The sequence below is a fragment of the Hemiscyllium ocellatum genome, chromosome 16, assembly GCF_020745735.1.
Source record: "Hemiscyllium ocellatum isolate sHemOce1 chromosome 16, sHemOce1.pat.X.cur, whole genome shotgun sequence".
NCBI lineage: Eukaryota > Metazoa > Chordata > Chondrichthyes > Orectolobiformes > Hemiscylliidae > Hemiscyllium > Hemiscyllium ocellatum.
The window spans coordinates 42,425,997-42,443,017 of NC_083416.1; the positions used below are offsets into that span (position 1 = coordinate 42,425,997).

General features: G+C 39.8%; 1 protein-coding gene across 3 annotated transcripts in view; it reads left to right on the forward strand.

Moving 5' to 3' along the window:
* The window catches only part of LOC132823388 (nuclear factor NF-kappa-B p105 subunit-like), a 157,103-nt gene that overhangs the window by 108,929 nt on the left and 31,153 nt on the right, over positions 1 to 17,021 (forward strand). For all 3 annotated transcript variants that reach the window (XM_060837157.1, XM_060837155.1, XM_060837156.1), the window contains exon 5: positions 11,787 to 11,935. In XM_060837157.1, the coding sequence (XP_060693140.1) occupies positions 11,787 to 11,935 (149 nt within the window). The remainder of the gene's footprint in view (positions 1 to 11,786; positions 11,936 to 17,021) is intronic.

Consider the following 17,021-nt stretch of genomic DNA (forward strand, 5'->3'; position numbering starts at 1 on the left):
GGAATGAAGATTATTATCCGAATGGCAATAGAATGTGAAAGGGGATGGTGCAATGAGATTTGGATGTCTTTGTACACCAATCATGTGTCAATAGTATGTTAGCCTTCAGAACAAAAAGATTGGAGTACAGGGGCAAGGATGTCTTACTGCAATTGTACAGGGTTTTGCTGAGGCAATACCTGGAGTACTGTTCATAATTTTGGTCTCCTTATCTGAGGAAAGATGTTCTGGTTATGGAGGGAGTTGAACGAAAGTTTATCAAACTGATCGTGGGAATAGCACGACTGATGTATGAACAGAGATTGGATCAGTTAAGAATATATTCACTGGAGTTTAGAAGGGTGAGGTGGGTGAGGTGGGGATCTCATAGAAAGCTATAAAATTTTAACAGGATTCGACACAGTAAACACAGGAAGGGTGTTCTAGATGAATGAGGAGTACAGAATTAGGTTTCATAGTCTAAGGATACAGAGTGGACCATTTAGAACTTGGGTGAGGAGAAATTTCTTCCCACAGATAAAGTGGAATTCTCCGCCACAGAAAGGGGTTGAAGGCAAAATATTGAATGTTTTCAACAAGGGGTTAGATATAGTTCTTAGGAATAAAGGGATCAGAGGGTATGGGATGAAAGAGAGAAGAGGGTACTGAGTTGGATGATCAACTGTAATCTTATTGAATGGCAGGGCAGACTCGGAAGGGCCGACAGACCTACTCAGAACCATGCAGTCCAGAATAGTCCCCTTGACCCATAGTGTCTGCATTGACCAAACAAAAACACTAAATCTAAAACATTTCACTTTCTAGTACTTGGCTCATTGCCTTCAAGTGCTCATCCAAGTACTTTTAAAGGTTGGTCAGGTTTTCCACGTCAAGTAGCCAACATTTCAGTGTAAAGAGAACAGTGTATTCCAGATTCCAGCTCTCTGGGTGAAAAAGAAATTTCCTCAAATCACCTCTAAAATTCCTACCTTGCACCTTAAAAGTCTGGCCCCTTATTATTGACCCTTTAACTAAAGGGAACAGCTGCTTTCTATCTCCTCTGCCCATATCTCCCACAACCGTATCAGGTCAGGTCCCCTCTTAGTCTTCTCTGGTCTAACACTTACCAGGCTCTTTTCATTGCTAAACTATTCCATCCCAGGCAACATTCTTGGAAATCTTCTCTGCATCATCTCCAATGCAATCACATCCTTCCTACAGTGCAGCGACCAGAACGAGACATAGCCTGCCAGCCCTAACATAACCTCCCTGCTTTTATAATCGATGCCTCCATTGATAAAGACACATGTTCCAAATACCTTGACTACCCTATTAATCTGTTCTGTCAACTTCAAGAATCTGTGGACAAACATCGCAAAATCTTTCTGTTCCTCTGAGCTTCCTGGTGACCTGCCATTCATTGAGTACTCCCTTATCTTATACTTCTTCCAAAGTGCAACACTACACATGGCACAGTATTAAACTTCATTTGCCACTGATTTGTCTCTCTGAACATTTCATCAATACCTGCAAATTGTCCATGAGTTTTAACTTGCTGTACTAATGGAACTCTGAATTTAAATATTTTATTCAGACATCCTGAAAAGGAAACAGTATGTCACATTCAAATTGTTAAATCCCCCATTGCCCATTGTTGGATTGGTGGGGAAATCTTGACAGTCTATCAGTAAAATACTAAGTTACTGAGAAAATATTCAACATAAATAGCAAAAGCAAAATTCAGAAAATAATCATATACAAAGAGAGGTAACAAGCCACTTATAATACATTAACAAACTATGGTGGTTTGAAAAGGAGAGCACAACATGTATGTGGAATCATTGGTCTCTATCTGCATGTCCTATATTTTAACTTAAACAATGATGCTTTCAATGGATGTGTTGAGGTTTGTAATCATAATTCAGAAATGAGGACCCCTGGTGAACTTACGTTGTTAATATATATATTTTTTCATGGCACATTAAATAATGTTCTATGAATGAAGAAAAATGTAAACTAACATTTTGAGGGATATATTACATTTTGGTAGAGAAACAGGTGGTAATAGGTTTATTGCACTGCATTCTAGAACAGCTGCAGTCCATGTAACACATAGTCAAATCGTGTTGGTTTGAAAACTTATCGGCCAATTTAAGGATCATGAATTCCAACTTGCCACTGTACATTTATTGTCAGTCCTAATTCCTTTAGGGTGGTTGTGTAAGCTAACTTCTTCAACAGCTGTTAAACCCACCGTGCTATTAATGAAAGAATTCCGGAATTTTGATTAAATGACAAGGAACCACCAGCAATGTAGCTCCAAACAAAAGCAATATGTGACTTAAGGGGAATTTGCAGCACGTGGTGTTCCCTTGCACCAGCTGCCCTTGTCCATCTAGATGGTTGGGATTGTAGGTGATTGTGAAGGAGCAGCGCTCCAAAAGCTAGTGTTTCCAAATAAACCTGTTGGACTATAATCTGGCATTGTGTGATTTTTAACTTTTCCTGCTTTATTATTGAACTTATTGAATGTCAATGGAGCTACACTCATCCAGGCATACTTCTGACTTGTGACTCATAGACATTGCACAGGCTTTGGGTACTCAGATAGAGAGCTACTCATTGCAGAATATCCAGCCTGTGACCTGATCTTGCAGCCACAGTCATTATGTAGTTGGTCCAGTTCAGTTTCTGATGATTGATAATCACTGGCATGGTGATAGTGAAGGTAATGCCATTGAATCTCATGTGGTGATGGTTATATTCTCTCTTGTTGGAGATGGTCATTGTCTGGCATTTGTGTGGCACAAAATTGACATATTTCACATATTACCTGGTCCTAACTATTTTAAGTATTTCCCTCAAATATTTTGTCAATTTGGATTTGAGCTAGTTGGTTCTACAGAAACAAAGACGTTTTCTTGTGAATATAGCTTATTAACTGTTCTGTCTTATAGTTCCTCCTGGACACCAGTCCCATATGTTCCCCATTTATATGTAGTTAGTAAATTAACTAATTAAATCATAATTGCCTATTTAACTACTAGCTGTATTCACTCGTCCTGCTCTTAGAGTCATAGAGTTGTAGAGATGTACAACACGGAAACAGACCCTTCAATTCAACTCATCCATGCTAACCAGATATCCTAACTTAATCTAGTCCCATTTGCCAGCACTTGGTCCATATCCCACTAAACCCTTCCTATTTATGTACCCATCCAGATGCCTTTCAAATGTTGTAATTGTACCAACTTCTACCACTTCCTGTACTAGCTCATTTCATACATGCAGCATCCTCTGCGTGGAAAAATTGCCCCTATTATATCTTTCCTATCTCACCCTAAACCTATGCCCTCTACTTCTGGACTCCTCCACCCCAGGGAAAAGACCTTGTCTATTTATCCTATCCGTATCCCTCATGGCTTTATAAACCTGTATAAGGTCACCCCTCAGCCTCCAACACTCTAGGGAAAACAGCCCAACCTATTCAGCTTCTCCCTATAGCTCAAATCCTCCAACCCTGGCAACATCTTTGTAAAACTTTTCCGAACCCTTTTAAGTTTCACAATGACCTTCCAACAGGAAGGAGACCAGGATTGCACACAATATTCCAAAAGTGGCTAACCAATGTCCGCTAAGCCACAACATGACCTCCCAACTCCTATACTCAAAGCACTGATCAATAAAGAAAAGCATACCAAATGCCTTCTTCACTATCCTATGCAGCTGCAACTTTACTTTAAAGGAACTATTAACCTGCACTCGAAGATCTCTTTGTTCAGCAACACTCCCCAGGATTTTACCATTAAGTGTGTAAGTCCTGCTCTAATTTGCTCTTCCAAAATGCAGCACCTTACATTTATCTAAATTAAAATCCATCTGTCACTCCTCAGTCCATTGGCCCATCTAATCAAGATCCAGTTTTACTATGAGGTAATCTCCTTCACTGTCCACTATACCACCAATTTTGTTGTCATCTGCAAACTTACTAACTATACCTCCTATGTTCACATCCAAATTATTTATGTAAATGACAAATTATCTAACGATAAAACCTCTGAATAAATACAAACAAATTTTGAACAAAATGAAGTAAAATTAAATAAAATGATATATTTTCATATTCCATATCTTATGTTGCAGTACAAATGAACAGTAACAAAATTACATATATGTTATTTTCCTATTCCATATGGTGCAGTCAGCTTCCTATATGCTCCATTTTTTGAACAAATAAAACACATCTAATCACAAAGCAACTCAAATAAACATTGATTTTTCTTTCAATTTTCTATGACTCCTCTTAATACCGATCATTCCTTTGCAGGAATATCCAATATTTTCTTGAAACAAGCACTTCTTTTGTGAAACACCCTGACAACTGGTTATTTGTGTCACTAACTTTATTTTGGAATGTGTTCTTTCCAACAAATATCCTGTGCCAGAAAAGTCAATCTTCAACTTTTGTCACCAATTAAATGAAAGCTGAAAGTACTGCAGATGCTCTAAATCGGAAACAAAATCAGAAATTGCTGGAAAAGCTCAGCAGGTCAGGCAGCATATGTGAAGAGAAATCAGAGTTAACGTTTTGGCTCAGAACTTAGGAGAGGTCACCAGACCTGAAACATTAACTCTGATTTCTCTGCACAGATACTGAACTATTCCAGCAATTTTTTGTTTTTGTTACTTCAAATTACACCTTGTATTACAATTTCCTATGCTGCTACAGGCATCTATGTTTCAGCAGTTAAGATACTTTTAAACTATCTTTTTTTCGGAGTTTCCCAAGTCAACAGACAGCATACTTTCCTACCGAGAATATGATAAGTCTTGCTATATTGAAGTAGTAATTTGGAATATTAGCATGCAAAGTATCACAAAAAACAAAGCTTCATATATTCTGTGTCACCCAAGGCTGAAAACCTGAGTGTACATGGCTCTGAATTTAATTTCTTTAATGTTTTATTTGCTTACTCCAGATCTCCAGAACAATAGCATATGTCAACTTAGGATTCAATTTCAATATGACATAATTGGCATTGGGTTAGGTATGAGTATCTGATTCAATTTATCAGGATGTGATGAATGTTTTCCAACAGTCAAGCTTACTGTTCCAAAGTCAATCCTGACTTACCCTGCTTAAGTTTAATCTTAGATATTTAAAGGCCCCAAGAAGGCTGACTTCCAATTTTAAATTTCCATTTCATTTTGTTTACCAAATATTGCTCAAGCTCTGTAGTAAATTCTCACAGAAAATTATTGATATACTTAACATAGAACATTACAGCATAGAACATTACAGCGCAGAACAGACCCTGGCCTATACTGTGCATCATAAAGGTGTCTACCAGTTTCTGTCTGCGATACCATTAGAAAATTACTGGGACAGTTTCAGCTGAATGCAACCAACTTTTAGCAAAGACCTAACTGAGAAATATGTTAGCCTCACTGCACCATTCAATATATAAACACGCTTATTTAATTTCAATAGGTTCCCTTCTAATTCATCTGATTCTTGAGGGAAACCTTTCCTTTGAAATTTTTCACCATGCAAATCTACTTTTTTAAAAATGTCATTGACGTACATTCTCAGGGCTACATTGCTGAAAAAGCTAAAGAAATCTTAAAGATTCACTTTTCCTGCATGAGAGGAATCTAGTTCAATGTCTTGATCACCAAATTTCTCTTTGAAATACTGAGCCACTGCTTTGGCTTCAGCATATGTCCCATCAGGGAACATTTTTTCTGTGCATGTCTACTTTTATGTTAAGGCTGCTTATCTTCTATTTGATACCTCCATTTATGCAACTAATTATTTCCAGCTGTCCAAATCTTTTTTATTTGTCATCATTAACTTATTTCCTAATTTGTTCATAGCTACTAAAATTTCATGATCATAATGGCTCTTACTTTTCTTGGTTTTGCCAGCTTGATCCAAAACCCAAGTTCTTTGACCTCTACTTTCCGTCTTACCACATTCTGGACTACCACCTATCCTATGAATACCTTTTGCAAGCTTGGGAAAGACCCGTGGGCATGATCACTTCCAAGTCCAGTCAGAGCCCATAATGCACTTTCAGGCCTTCATTGTCTTCACCTCATTTTGCCCATCATGGCTCATGCCTTCCATCCCTCTTCTTGCACATTCAGCTAAAGTTTATTTTAGCCGGTTGGCTTTCCCTGCTTCTGTTAGAATAGCATTTCTCACCTCACAGGGTCCATCTGGCACTAATGTTACTTTGGCGCCAACATTCAGTAGTCATCCCCTAAGGAAAATACCCTTGTTATGTTCCATGACCAGTTTAATTTGAACGCTTTCATGGACAACCCGCTCAACAATAAGAGTTTTTAACTTGGAACTATTTCTAAAATGGTTTACTCGGCTATTGTACAGAGAATCACTACTCTTTTTAATGGTTTCAGCACAGTGACATCCCTAAATCTGAACCAGATAGTACTCTTACATTCCTTAATCTTAGCTTGATCTTTATTATTTAAAAAAATCTAAGGAATGGAATTATATACGGGTCTGAGCAATATAGATTATGGTAAGATGGCAGAATCGGAAGAGAGGACTAGTAAGGCCTCAATCAAAGTCATGAGCATCTGGCTACAACTGCTGTACTTTTGCCAAGGCTATTTTCTTGCTGGTAATGGTGAGTAGCTAATTAAGGAAATTATAGCTTGTTAAATGCCTTATAAATTCAGCTTCCTATCTTCCCAAATGTACCAAACAAGCTAGATGTCAAAAATTCTCGACTTGGAAATCAAACGAATACCTGGCGACTTGAGCTCATCCTTAGCTGCAATCAGCCTGCATATTGTTCAGCTTAAACCAGCATCTCAGGGCAGGATCCATGGGTACCAGTTCCGTGCACCCCTCACCCTCAGTCATTTGATATTTGCTAACCCCTCATGCCATTGTGTCACCTCTCCAATCAACTTGGAGAACTCTTAGGAAACACAGGCCTCTGCTGTAGTTTGCACCAGTAATTAGCATTGAAAGGCTCCTACATGGCCACTTTGCATGCAGTGATGGGCACCCAGGTCATGGATTGGACTAAGCTATATTTCAGGACTATTTGCTTGCACTCTTTGCTTTTGCTCACTAAGTGCATACTTGTACCATCCATGCCTTGCTGAACCATTTAGCACAATCACACAACCAATCAGCCTACCTGGTTGATCAGCAGTCCTTAGTCAAGGGGCATACATCCTACTCTATGGCAGTGTAGTGCGACAACCTCACACCTGCGCCATGTGTTAGTAGTTTACATAGCAAACACATTTCAAAGTCTTAGGTGAGTTGTCCTCACCAAAGACCATGGAGTTACATGTTGACAAAGGGATTCCCAACACAATAAATTCTTCCAATACTGCACCAAGGGATTGGTCATGGTCAGGCATCAAGTTGGAGTGTTAATGGTCAGAGGATCTATGCCTCAGCATTCCAGACAGCAGTTCACGATCTGTCCTGTGGCTGTATAGAGACCAGTCCATGGTGTTTGGCTAACATAGTCAGGTGATATACAACCACTAGTCAGGGGTCTGGGTACTTGTTGTCCAGGTCTGTGCAGATAAGTCACTCCAAGAGGAACCAAAGAATTGCAAATGCTGGAGATCAGTAACAAAAACAGTAACTGTTTGAACAACTCAGCAGGTCTGACAGCACTGGTGAAGAGAAAGTGGTGTTAACATTTCAGGTACAGTGACCTTTCTTCAGAATTGAATGTAGCTAGAAAAAGGTTGGCTTGTATTTTGTTCTCAGATCTAATGCTGAGTTTGTTATAAAGTCTGCAGACAAGGATGGTGCTGTTGTTGTCTATATATATCACAGAGGCTGAGTGCCAGCTCTCAAATACCTTCTCCTATCTCCCTCTGATCCTTGGCCCTGTCATGTAACACCAGGCTATTGTGTCCACCATGGTCACTGATCTCATTTCATCTCAATGTGTCCCCTACTTGGTCCAGACTCCTGGTACCCCAAACTCTCACTGCCCACTTCCAGCTCCTTCCCAAAATCCACAAACAGGATTGCTCAGGCACACCTATCGTTTCTGCCTGCCCCTGCCCCACAGAACTCAACTCTTCCTATCTTGACTCAATGTTTTTCTTTCTTTGCTCCATCCCTTTCTATTTAATCCATAATTCTTCTGATGCTTTATGCAAGTTTCAGAATATCCAATGTGAGGGCTCAGCTACCTCTTTTCTACCATAGACGTACAATCCCTTTACAGTCCATCCTTCATCAAGATAGTTTTAGGGCTGATGATGTCTTACTGGAAAAAAAGGCCTGAACTATCCCCATCCACCACCACCCTCTTCTATCTGGTCAAGCTCGTTATCCCGTTGAACAACTTCTCCTTTAATTCCTCTGACTTCATTCAGGTCAAAGGTCAACCTGCATGGGTCTCAGTTATGCCTAGCCCTCTGTGGGGTACATTGAACATTTCTTGTTTCGATCCAACTCTGGATCCCAATATCCACAGTTCATTCTCTGATATGACATAATCAGTTCTGCTTCCTCTTCTCATTCGGAATTGGAAAAATTCATCAATTTTGCTTCCAATTTCCACCCTGGTCTCATCTTCACCTGGTCCACCTCTGACTCCTCTCTTCCTTTCTTCAATATCTGTCACAATTTCTGGGGATAGGCTCAGCACCAATATCTACTATAAGCCCACCAACTGTCACAGTTACCTTAACTATACATCCCGACTCTATTCCATTCTCCCAATTCCTCTGCTTCCATCACATCTGTTCCAATGTTGCCAGTGTCATCAAAGGCCCTCCAAAATATCCACCTTCCTCAACCAAGATTTCTCAATCATCAGGTTTGACAGAGCTCTCAGCCACCTCACCCAGTCCAACCTATCTCCTATTCTTTGACCTTCACCCTCTCTTTTCCCTCCAATTTCAGGTCCCTTTGGTCCTCACTTACTATCCCACTAGCAGCCACATCCAAAGGACCACTAGCCATTATTTCCATTACCTCCAGCAGGATTCTATCCCCAGACACATATTTCTTCTCCCCTCCTCTCCGGTTTTAGCCTTCTACAGGGACCACACTCTCCAGTTCACTCCTCCTCTCTTTGCAACACTTCCCCATACCCCAAAGGCATGCTCCCATGCAATCACAGAAGGTATAACACCTTCCCATTTACTTCCTCCCTCCTCACTATCCGACGCCCAAGACACACCTTCCAGGTGAAGCAACAATTTACCTGTACCTCATTCAATCAAGTCAATGGTATTTGCTGCTCACAATGTGATCTCCTCTACGTTGGGGAGACAAAGCACAAGCTGGATGACTGCTTAGCAGAACACCCACATCCTGTCTGCAAAAATGACACTGAGCTTCCAGTTGCCTGCCATTGAATGCACCACCTTGTTCCTTGGTCAACATTTCTGTCTCAAATCAAAAATACACAATGGGAAAGAAAATAACTGCAACCACACCTGAAGTGGTCAGGGTACATGTGTTAGTTTATGGGTGTATTGTCCCTAATCCCTGGCCATCCTAATGCATTGGCTGCCTGTGTGCTACATACCTCCCTGCCCCAGACATCACTGACTGCCTCATTCACACCAACACTTTTGGATACAGTGGATAAGGATGCTGTAGAACAAGGACCGATGGACTCATTGCCTTGTATGTTGCTTCCACATGCTATAGCAGGCTCTCAGCACACACATTGATCCATGATATATCCTGTATTGACATGAAGTTAAGTATCATGTTGGCTCAGTCACATTCAGGGCTACACAAAGACTCAGACAAACACATGTGGATGCAAACAATAATATTTTTTAAAACTTGAAATTTCATGAAATGTTATGCATCCTACCCAAAGTGCCCTCAATATGTTTTCTGCTTTCTTTGTTATGGAAAGGGTATTATTAAATTGCAGAGATGCAGAAAAGAGTTACTCAGGATGTTCCTCGGACTGGAGGGTTTGAATTATAAGGAGAGACTGGATAAGCTAGGACTTCTTTCACTGGAGCATAGGAGGTTGTGAGGTGATTTTATTGAGGTTTATAAAATCATGAGGGGCATAGGTAAGGAGAATAACCAGGGTCTTTTTCCCCAGTGTAGGGGAGTTCAAAATTTGAAGGCATATTTTTAAGATGACAGCAGGAAGATTTGAAAGGTACCTGAGGGAGCAATGATTTTCACACAGGCGGTGGTTCATATGTGGAATGAACTGCCAGAGGAAGTAATAAATGTAGTTACAGGTACAACATTTAAAAGATATTTGGACAGGTACAATTGGAAAGTTTTGGAGGGAAATGGGCAAAATGCAGGCGAATGGGACAAGATTAGTTTGGGGAAACTTGATTGCCATGGATGAGTTGGACTGAAGGGTCTACTTCTGTGCTGGATTAGAGGTGATGGAAAAGCACAGCAGTTCAGACAGCATCAGAGGAGCAGTAAAATCGATGTTTTGGGCATCGATTCATCACGTATACAGGCAGAGTGCCTGAAGGGTGGAGAGATAAATGAGATGAGGGTGGGGGTGGGGAGAAAGTAACATAGAGTACAGTAGGTGAGTGGGGGAGGGGATGAAGGTGATAGGCCAGGGAGGAAGGCAGAGCTGATAGATGGAAAAGAAGATAGGCAGGTAGGACAAGTCATGGGGACAGTGCTGAGCTGGAAGTTTGGAACTGGGGTGAGGTGGGGGAAGGGGAAACGAGGAAACTGTTGAAGTCCATATTGATGCCCTTGGGTTGAAATGTTCCGAGGCGGAAGATGAAGCGTTCTTCCTCCAGGCGTTGACTGGTGAGGGAGCAGCGGTGAAGGAGGCCCAGGACCTCCATGTCCTCAGCAGAGTGGGAGGGGGAGTTGAAATAGGGCCAGAGGGCATTGTGATTGAATGGTGCGGGTGTCCCAGAGATGTTCCCTAAAGCGGTCCGCCAGGAGGCGTCCAGTCTCCCCAATGTAGAGAAGACCACATCGAGAGCAAAGGATACAATAAATAATATTGGTAGGATGTGCAGGTAAAACTTTTGATGGATGTGGGAGGCTCCTTTAGGGCCTTGAATGTGATGGGTGTGGAAGACTCCTTTAGGGCCTAGGATGTGATGGGTGTCTGTGCTGTAGGACTATGACTCTGCCTACTATTACAGCTCAGTGTAGTCCCTACTTCTGCAGCTGATGTGGAGGGAGCATTCTCGGCAATGGAGCCCAACATCCCTAGGAGTTTAGTCAGGTACCCAAGGGTGGTTGCAATTGCACAGCCCTAATAATGCTGAGAGTCATCTTGCCAGAGGCAAATGAGCACTCCTCTGCTTCATCTTCAAAGAGTCAGTGATGCAGATTGGGTGGAGGCAGAGGACCAGACTATCTCTGGAGTGTTCTGAGAGGGGAATTCTGAGAGGAATGTATGGTTCCTTCTCAGTTTTACAGGTGTTTCCACATGCCAGTTCCATTTATTAACCCTTCATATCTCCTATGTTAATTTTTGTTTTCTGATTAGCCTATTTATACGATATTGCTCACCTCCAGAGTAGGAACCCAGGCCTCCTAGCTCAGCAGTAGGAGCACCATCACTGTGCCACAACAGCCCTCATCTACCTTTTCATTTAAAAAAAATTAGTCTATTTTTCTAATCAACTTGATCAGAAAAGTTATTACACACCTATGAAGCAGGAGGGACTAGAACCCAGTCCTGCTATCCATGAGAAGGAACCCCTCCTCATCTACCCAGTCAATGAATGAATTAACCCCAGTCGCCTGCTTAATTACTTGTTACATTAACACAATTTCCCTACATGATCATCAATCTCAATCTTTGTTTCAATTATAGATACACAACTACACTGGACCTGTCAAAATTATTGTACAGTTAGTGACCATTGATGAGCCTCCACTTCTACATGTACACAGCCTAGTTGGAAGACAATGTGAAAATGGAATCTGTGTAATTCAAATGGACTCTGAGGACATGACTGCTAGGTGAGAATGTGATTTTACAGTAATACAAATATTCAGTAATTTATTTCAAGCACTTGCAGCAATCATATTTGAGATTAGAATTTGGAGATTGGATAAGTGTTATGTAAGAACTTTAGTTGCAAAGGTATCTACTTCAAAGTTTTGAAAAGTGATCAGTTTTTAGTATGACATCCCCAGAACTAAAAGTACAAGAATTGAATATTGGTTTTTGCACTTTAGGACAGAAACATAAACAGCGTTTCTGGTCATTTTAAAGGGGAAAAATGTAACCAAGCCTACTTACTGAGTTGATTTAGTCACCCACTTTACATTTTATTCGATTTTATTTTCCATTGCATTTAGCAGGGTGATGGATAGCCAATTTTGTCAATTACTGACTGTTATAATTCTAGCTGGACAAGTCAGATCCCTGTCTGAAATCTGGCTTGATACTGTGTTGTGTTGATTTTAATGAGGTGGTATTTTATACAAACAGACAATGCTGCATACTCAGTTTAGCTTTAAAACAAATTTATTATGCAAAAGAAATTAAGATAAAATAGAATACCTCCTTTTCTCAGGAGCACCAGTTTATACAGCTTCACCCAACACGTCTAAACTTCCCAAACTAAAAATCTTTCTTTCTCACCCAAGCGATAGTGTTTCAGCCAAGCCAAAAAGAAATTCCAGAATCTTCTATTCAAAAGCTTAATACACCACACTGTTTGCTTTGTTCACTATAAATAAGTTGTCATTAACCTCCCTGAACTCTCTCTCGGTCTGTTTGTTTTAGAAAAACATGCCATGGCTATAGAAATATCTACAAGTTAATCATTAAACCTCTTCAGATGCACAGAAAATCCACATACAATTACTTCAAAACTCTCAAATGACAATACATAAATCCCATACCGTACTTCACATTGAAAAATCATGTTACTGATAAAGTTGAGGTGAAAATAGTCAGTGTAATTGACCATTATGTTTGATTTGTCTGTCTAATAAAGTCAGTAGCAAGAAAAGTGGGTGAGATGCAGTAGAAATGGTTGACCTATTTTCACCAAATTATGTCCACACCAATGTCAAATTTTCACAAAATGAAATATTTTGAGGTAACATTCTCTGGCTATAAATAAATTTTCCCTAGTGATATTGCTATCTCAAATTGGATGTTCCTGCTGTCTCGAACAATTTCCAGAGCATCAATGTTTCTTGGAACTAGCAGTTAGTATTTTGTGATAGCGACAGAAGGGACAAGATAAACTAAAGGATCGAAAAGGGATGCTTAGCAACTGGTATAAATAAGATAACCTTACTGAAGCACAAATGCACTTCATGTGTTAAAGTATCCTGAGTCAGTGTGTTCATGTCTTCATGTGTTAAAGTATTCTGAACCAGATGAAAAATGTTGTATTTGATAAGATAATAATCATTGGATCAAATTGATTGTCAGGGTTTCTCTAATGCAGATTCTTAGTATTGAATGGAAAACAATCAAAAGAATGTAATGTTATAATTTCTATCTTTTTTCATCTGGAGACAACATAAAGTAATTCCAATAAACTAATGTGTTGTAAAGGAGTGAGCATAAACACTTAAAATTACAGTTTTAAAAATATTATTTCATTAGGGGATGGATATTATTTTAGAAACTAGGTCACATACATCTAATTTAAAATCCAAATACTTGTCTAAGTATGAAAACTTGAATCTGAAAGAATTTCAATCCCTGGGAATTGTAGAAATAGCAAGACACCTCTTCAGTCTCAATCTTTCAAGATTAAACTTAGTTTTCCTGACTTGTTTCCACCTTATTTAGACATACTTACCTACCAATTTTGTATCTCAGTCTTGAAATCTTCAGTTGTTCAGCATCCACATCCTTTTGTAGAAAAGATGTTTTACATTTCTAATGTCCCTTCTGTGAAAATCTGCTTCTTGATTTCACTCCTGAGTTACCCAGCTTTAACATATATATGACCCTAGGAGGGAAAATAATTTCTCCATACCAAAATCTCTTTATTTTGAATAACTTCAATCTCAGATACCCAAGAATTTATGAAGGAAGTTTAAGCAACCTAGGTTCAATTTGATCCTCTTGGTCATTTTGGGTCAATAGATCCTTCCTAGAGCATATTTTTAAACTGAACATACATAGTACATGAAAGAACCTGGAAACAGAAAACGCCCCAGGACATAGCAAAATGATCTGATATCCTACACCTGAACGTTCCTGTTTATATTGGTTTCTACTTTGTAGATTTACAATGTTTGCAGATTTCTCAAGGCTTAAATGGGATTCCCCGTGATTTTAAATTAGATGATAATGAGGATTTAATTAACATTATTGAATTGCATTTCTGATGGTCACCCATCCTGAAATTCAGAGCTGTAATGTTTAAAATAATGTTGACAATTTAAAAGCACAACAATAAACACTCAATGCTAATCTCTCATTGGCCTCATATCTGCTTTCCTAATTAGGCTAAAATCAATTCTTAGTGTTTATGCATTAGGATAAATGATGTTACAGCTGTTAAATGAATCAGTTTAACATTTTGAGGGCTCCCCTGCTCATCTTCAACACCAGTAAATTCAGGATAATGGTTTCTCCAGTTGAAATTTTCTGCTCCCTGGAGTTAGGACTAGTGAAAGTTGGGAAAATACAACAAAAATGAAAAAATACAATCTCAACATTGAGGAGCAAAATACCCAATTTTCACTTAAACTTTAACCATTGACTTCAGAATCTCACTATTAAGTGGTGATTACTTTATTTCCAGGCATTTGCAGTTCATTACTAATCCAGTTCATCGCATTTATATGCCATTTTCAATTCTCATGTGATTTGTTAACAAATACATGGTACAAATTCCCAACATAAAAGTCAGAGTGGGAACCTGGTGCTAGCAACTCAATACTTTCTTGTCCTGATCTTCAATTAACTCTAACTTCACCACAACATCCCTAAATGCTCCATGGACAGGGCTCACATCTGAATTTGGTCCACGTAAACAATATCAGTCATCAGCCTCACCACATCATGTGTGCTGTTTGTCACAATCACTCTGGAATGGGTAAAGGAGTTAGAAACAATGGCATGAGAATTAACAAAGTCATGGGCTCCGGAGGTCATTAATGGGTATATAAAGTGATGAAAAGAAATGGGAGATACCAAAAGTTTGTCAGTTTGAATAAAAACAGGGTACATGAAGGATCATGGGAATATCCAGCATCTCAGGCACAGCCTGAAAGTCACTCACAAGGACATGAAGTTGAAACTTTGCCACCTTTGATCCAGAGTCAACTGAGTAATAATGATACAAAATGGCTGCCACTGCATGCAAAGTGCACTGAGTAAGTTAATATTTTTCTTTTTGGTGTAATGAATAAAATTAATTGAATGTGAGACTCTGCTCAGGGCAGTTGTGTTAATCATGCATCCACTGATTCAGTAATGCCACCCATTTGGGCTCAAATTGCACTCCACTGGAAGATAATTCATCATCCAGAATGTTCATTGTAAGTTATGGCCTCAAGCAATCATGCGTATTACATTGTTTGCATGAATTGTCTCCTTGTCAAGTCAGCTCAGCAAATGCAATCAGACACTAATTTAAAAGCATCACCTGGGCTTAACATTTCTTAAAAATATTCCATTGCTGTCAATGGAAGTCAACGCTTCAGAACAATCACATTTGCACATTAAATTATAAGCATGCAAGAACATGGTCTGTGTCATGCAAGGCTGCCTATTTTGGGAGGGGGTGTGGTGGTGCTATAATAGTTACCTACGGCCAAAATTCTACTCTCTTACTGTAACCTAACTACTTTGGTTCTATAACATATATTTGGTTGAAGATACATGTCTCAGACCTTCTTATTAAGGCGTGACATTGGCCTCTTTGCGGAGCCTCCATGTCACATTTTATCAGGGCTTAACATGAAGCTTCATTGTAATTGATGTGAAGCTTCAGGAGTACCATTCATGAAACGGTGCTCCTTATCTGACATTCTCCACAGATTATCTGCTCATGCATCTGCCACGAACATCGCTGTGGCTCCTTGTGGCATTACTTCAAATGCAAAGACAGCATTGAGCAGCAACCTCCAGTACAGCCACCAGAGGGCAAAGCAGCAAGTGAAAGTCCCTGGAGGAGGTTGAAGAGAATGCAGACCTCGCTGTCAATATCTATAGCTTTCTGAAATACTGTGTAGGTGCATATTGGGGATATCCCAAGCTGTCAGCACAGAAGTGTGTCATCTGCTGGAGCAGAATTTGCACTCTAAAGAATGGAGAAAGATGCCCAACAAGGTTATTGGATATTTATTTCAGCAGTTCATTTCAACAAATAACTGGAAACCCCTATAACATCTCCAAATCCTCAACCAACAAGTCTATCTGTAAGGCATCTGATACCATTTTACCCTGATCACAGCTGTTCATATCTTTCCCCTGTAAAAAAGAGACAGAGGTAACAGTGGGACTTTTCACCACCACTGGCTTTCCCAACTGCAGGGCATTACAACTCACACCTATGCCACTTTGGGAGCACCCTATCATCAGCCCACAGTGTTAGTCAAAAGAAAATGGTTCCAATCCATCCATGTTCAAATTATGTGTAATTATGAAAGCCAGATTTTAGTGGTCTTCCCCAAAAATTCCAGTAATTGCAATGATGTGCACATGCCAGAGATTCTTGCTTCCTCCACAGTCCTTGGGCCAAGCAGCAATGGTTACTCAGAGGCAAAGATAACCCCTCCAAAGATGGATCAGAACACCTTTGTTAAACCTTCAGACTGACACAAAATAATGATACAATGCTTCCGCTACAGTCAGGGTGCAACAGATATAGATCTATTTAAGATGGAGTTTCAGTTCCTGGATGACTCTGGTGGGACATTGCAGTTTAACCCAGAAAGGGTGTGTGCATTTTTATGGCATGCTGTGCCATTCATAACTACAGCAGTAAAAGGGACAATGTCCTTGCTGAAGAGGAAATGGGGATCAACAGCACTCTTCAGAGGATGACCATCAGGGCATTGACCAGATTGGACAGGAATGACAGAGCAATTCATTGTCAACCTAAGAAACCAAGCACAATTT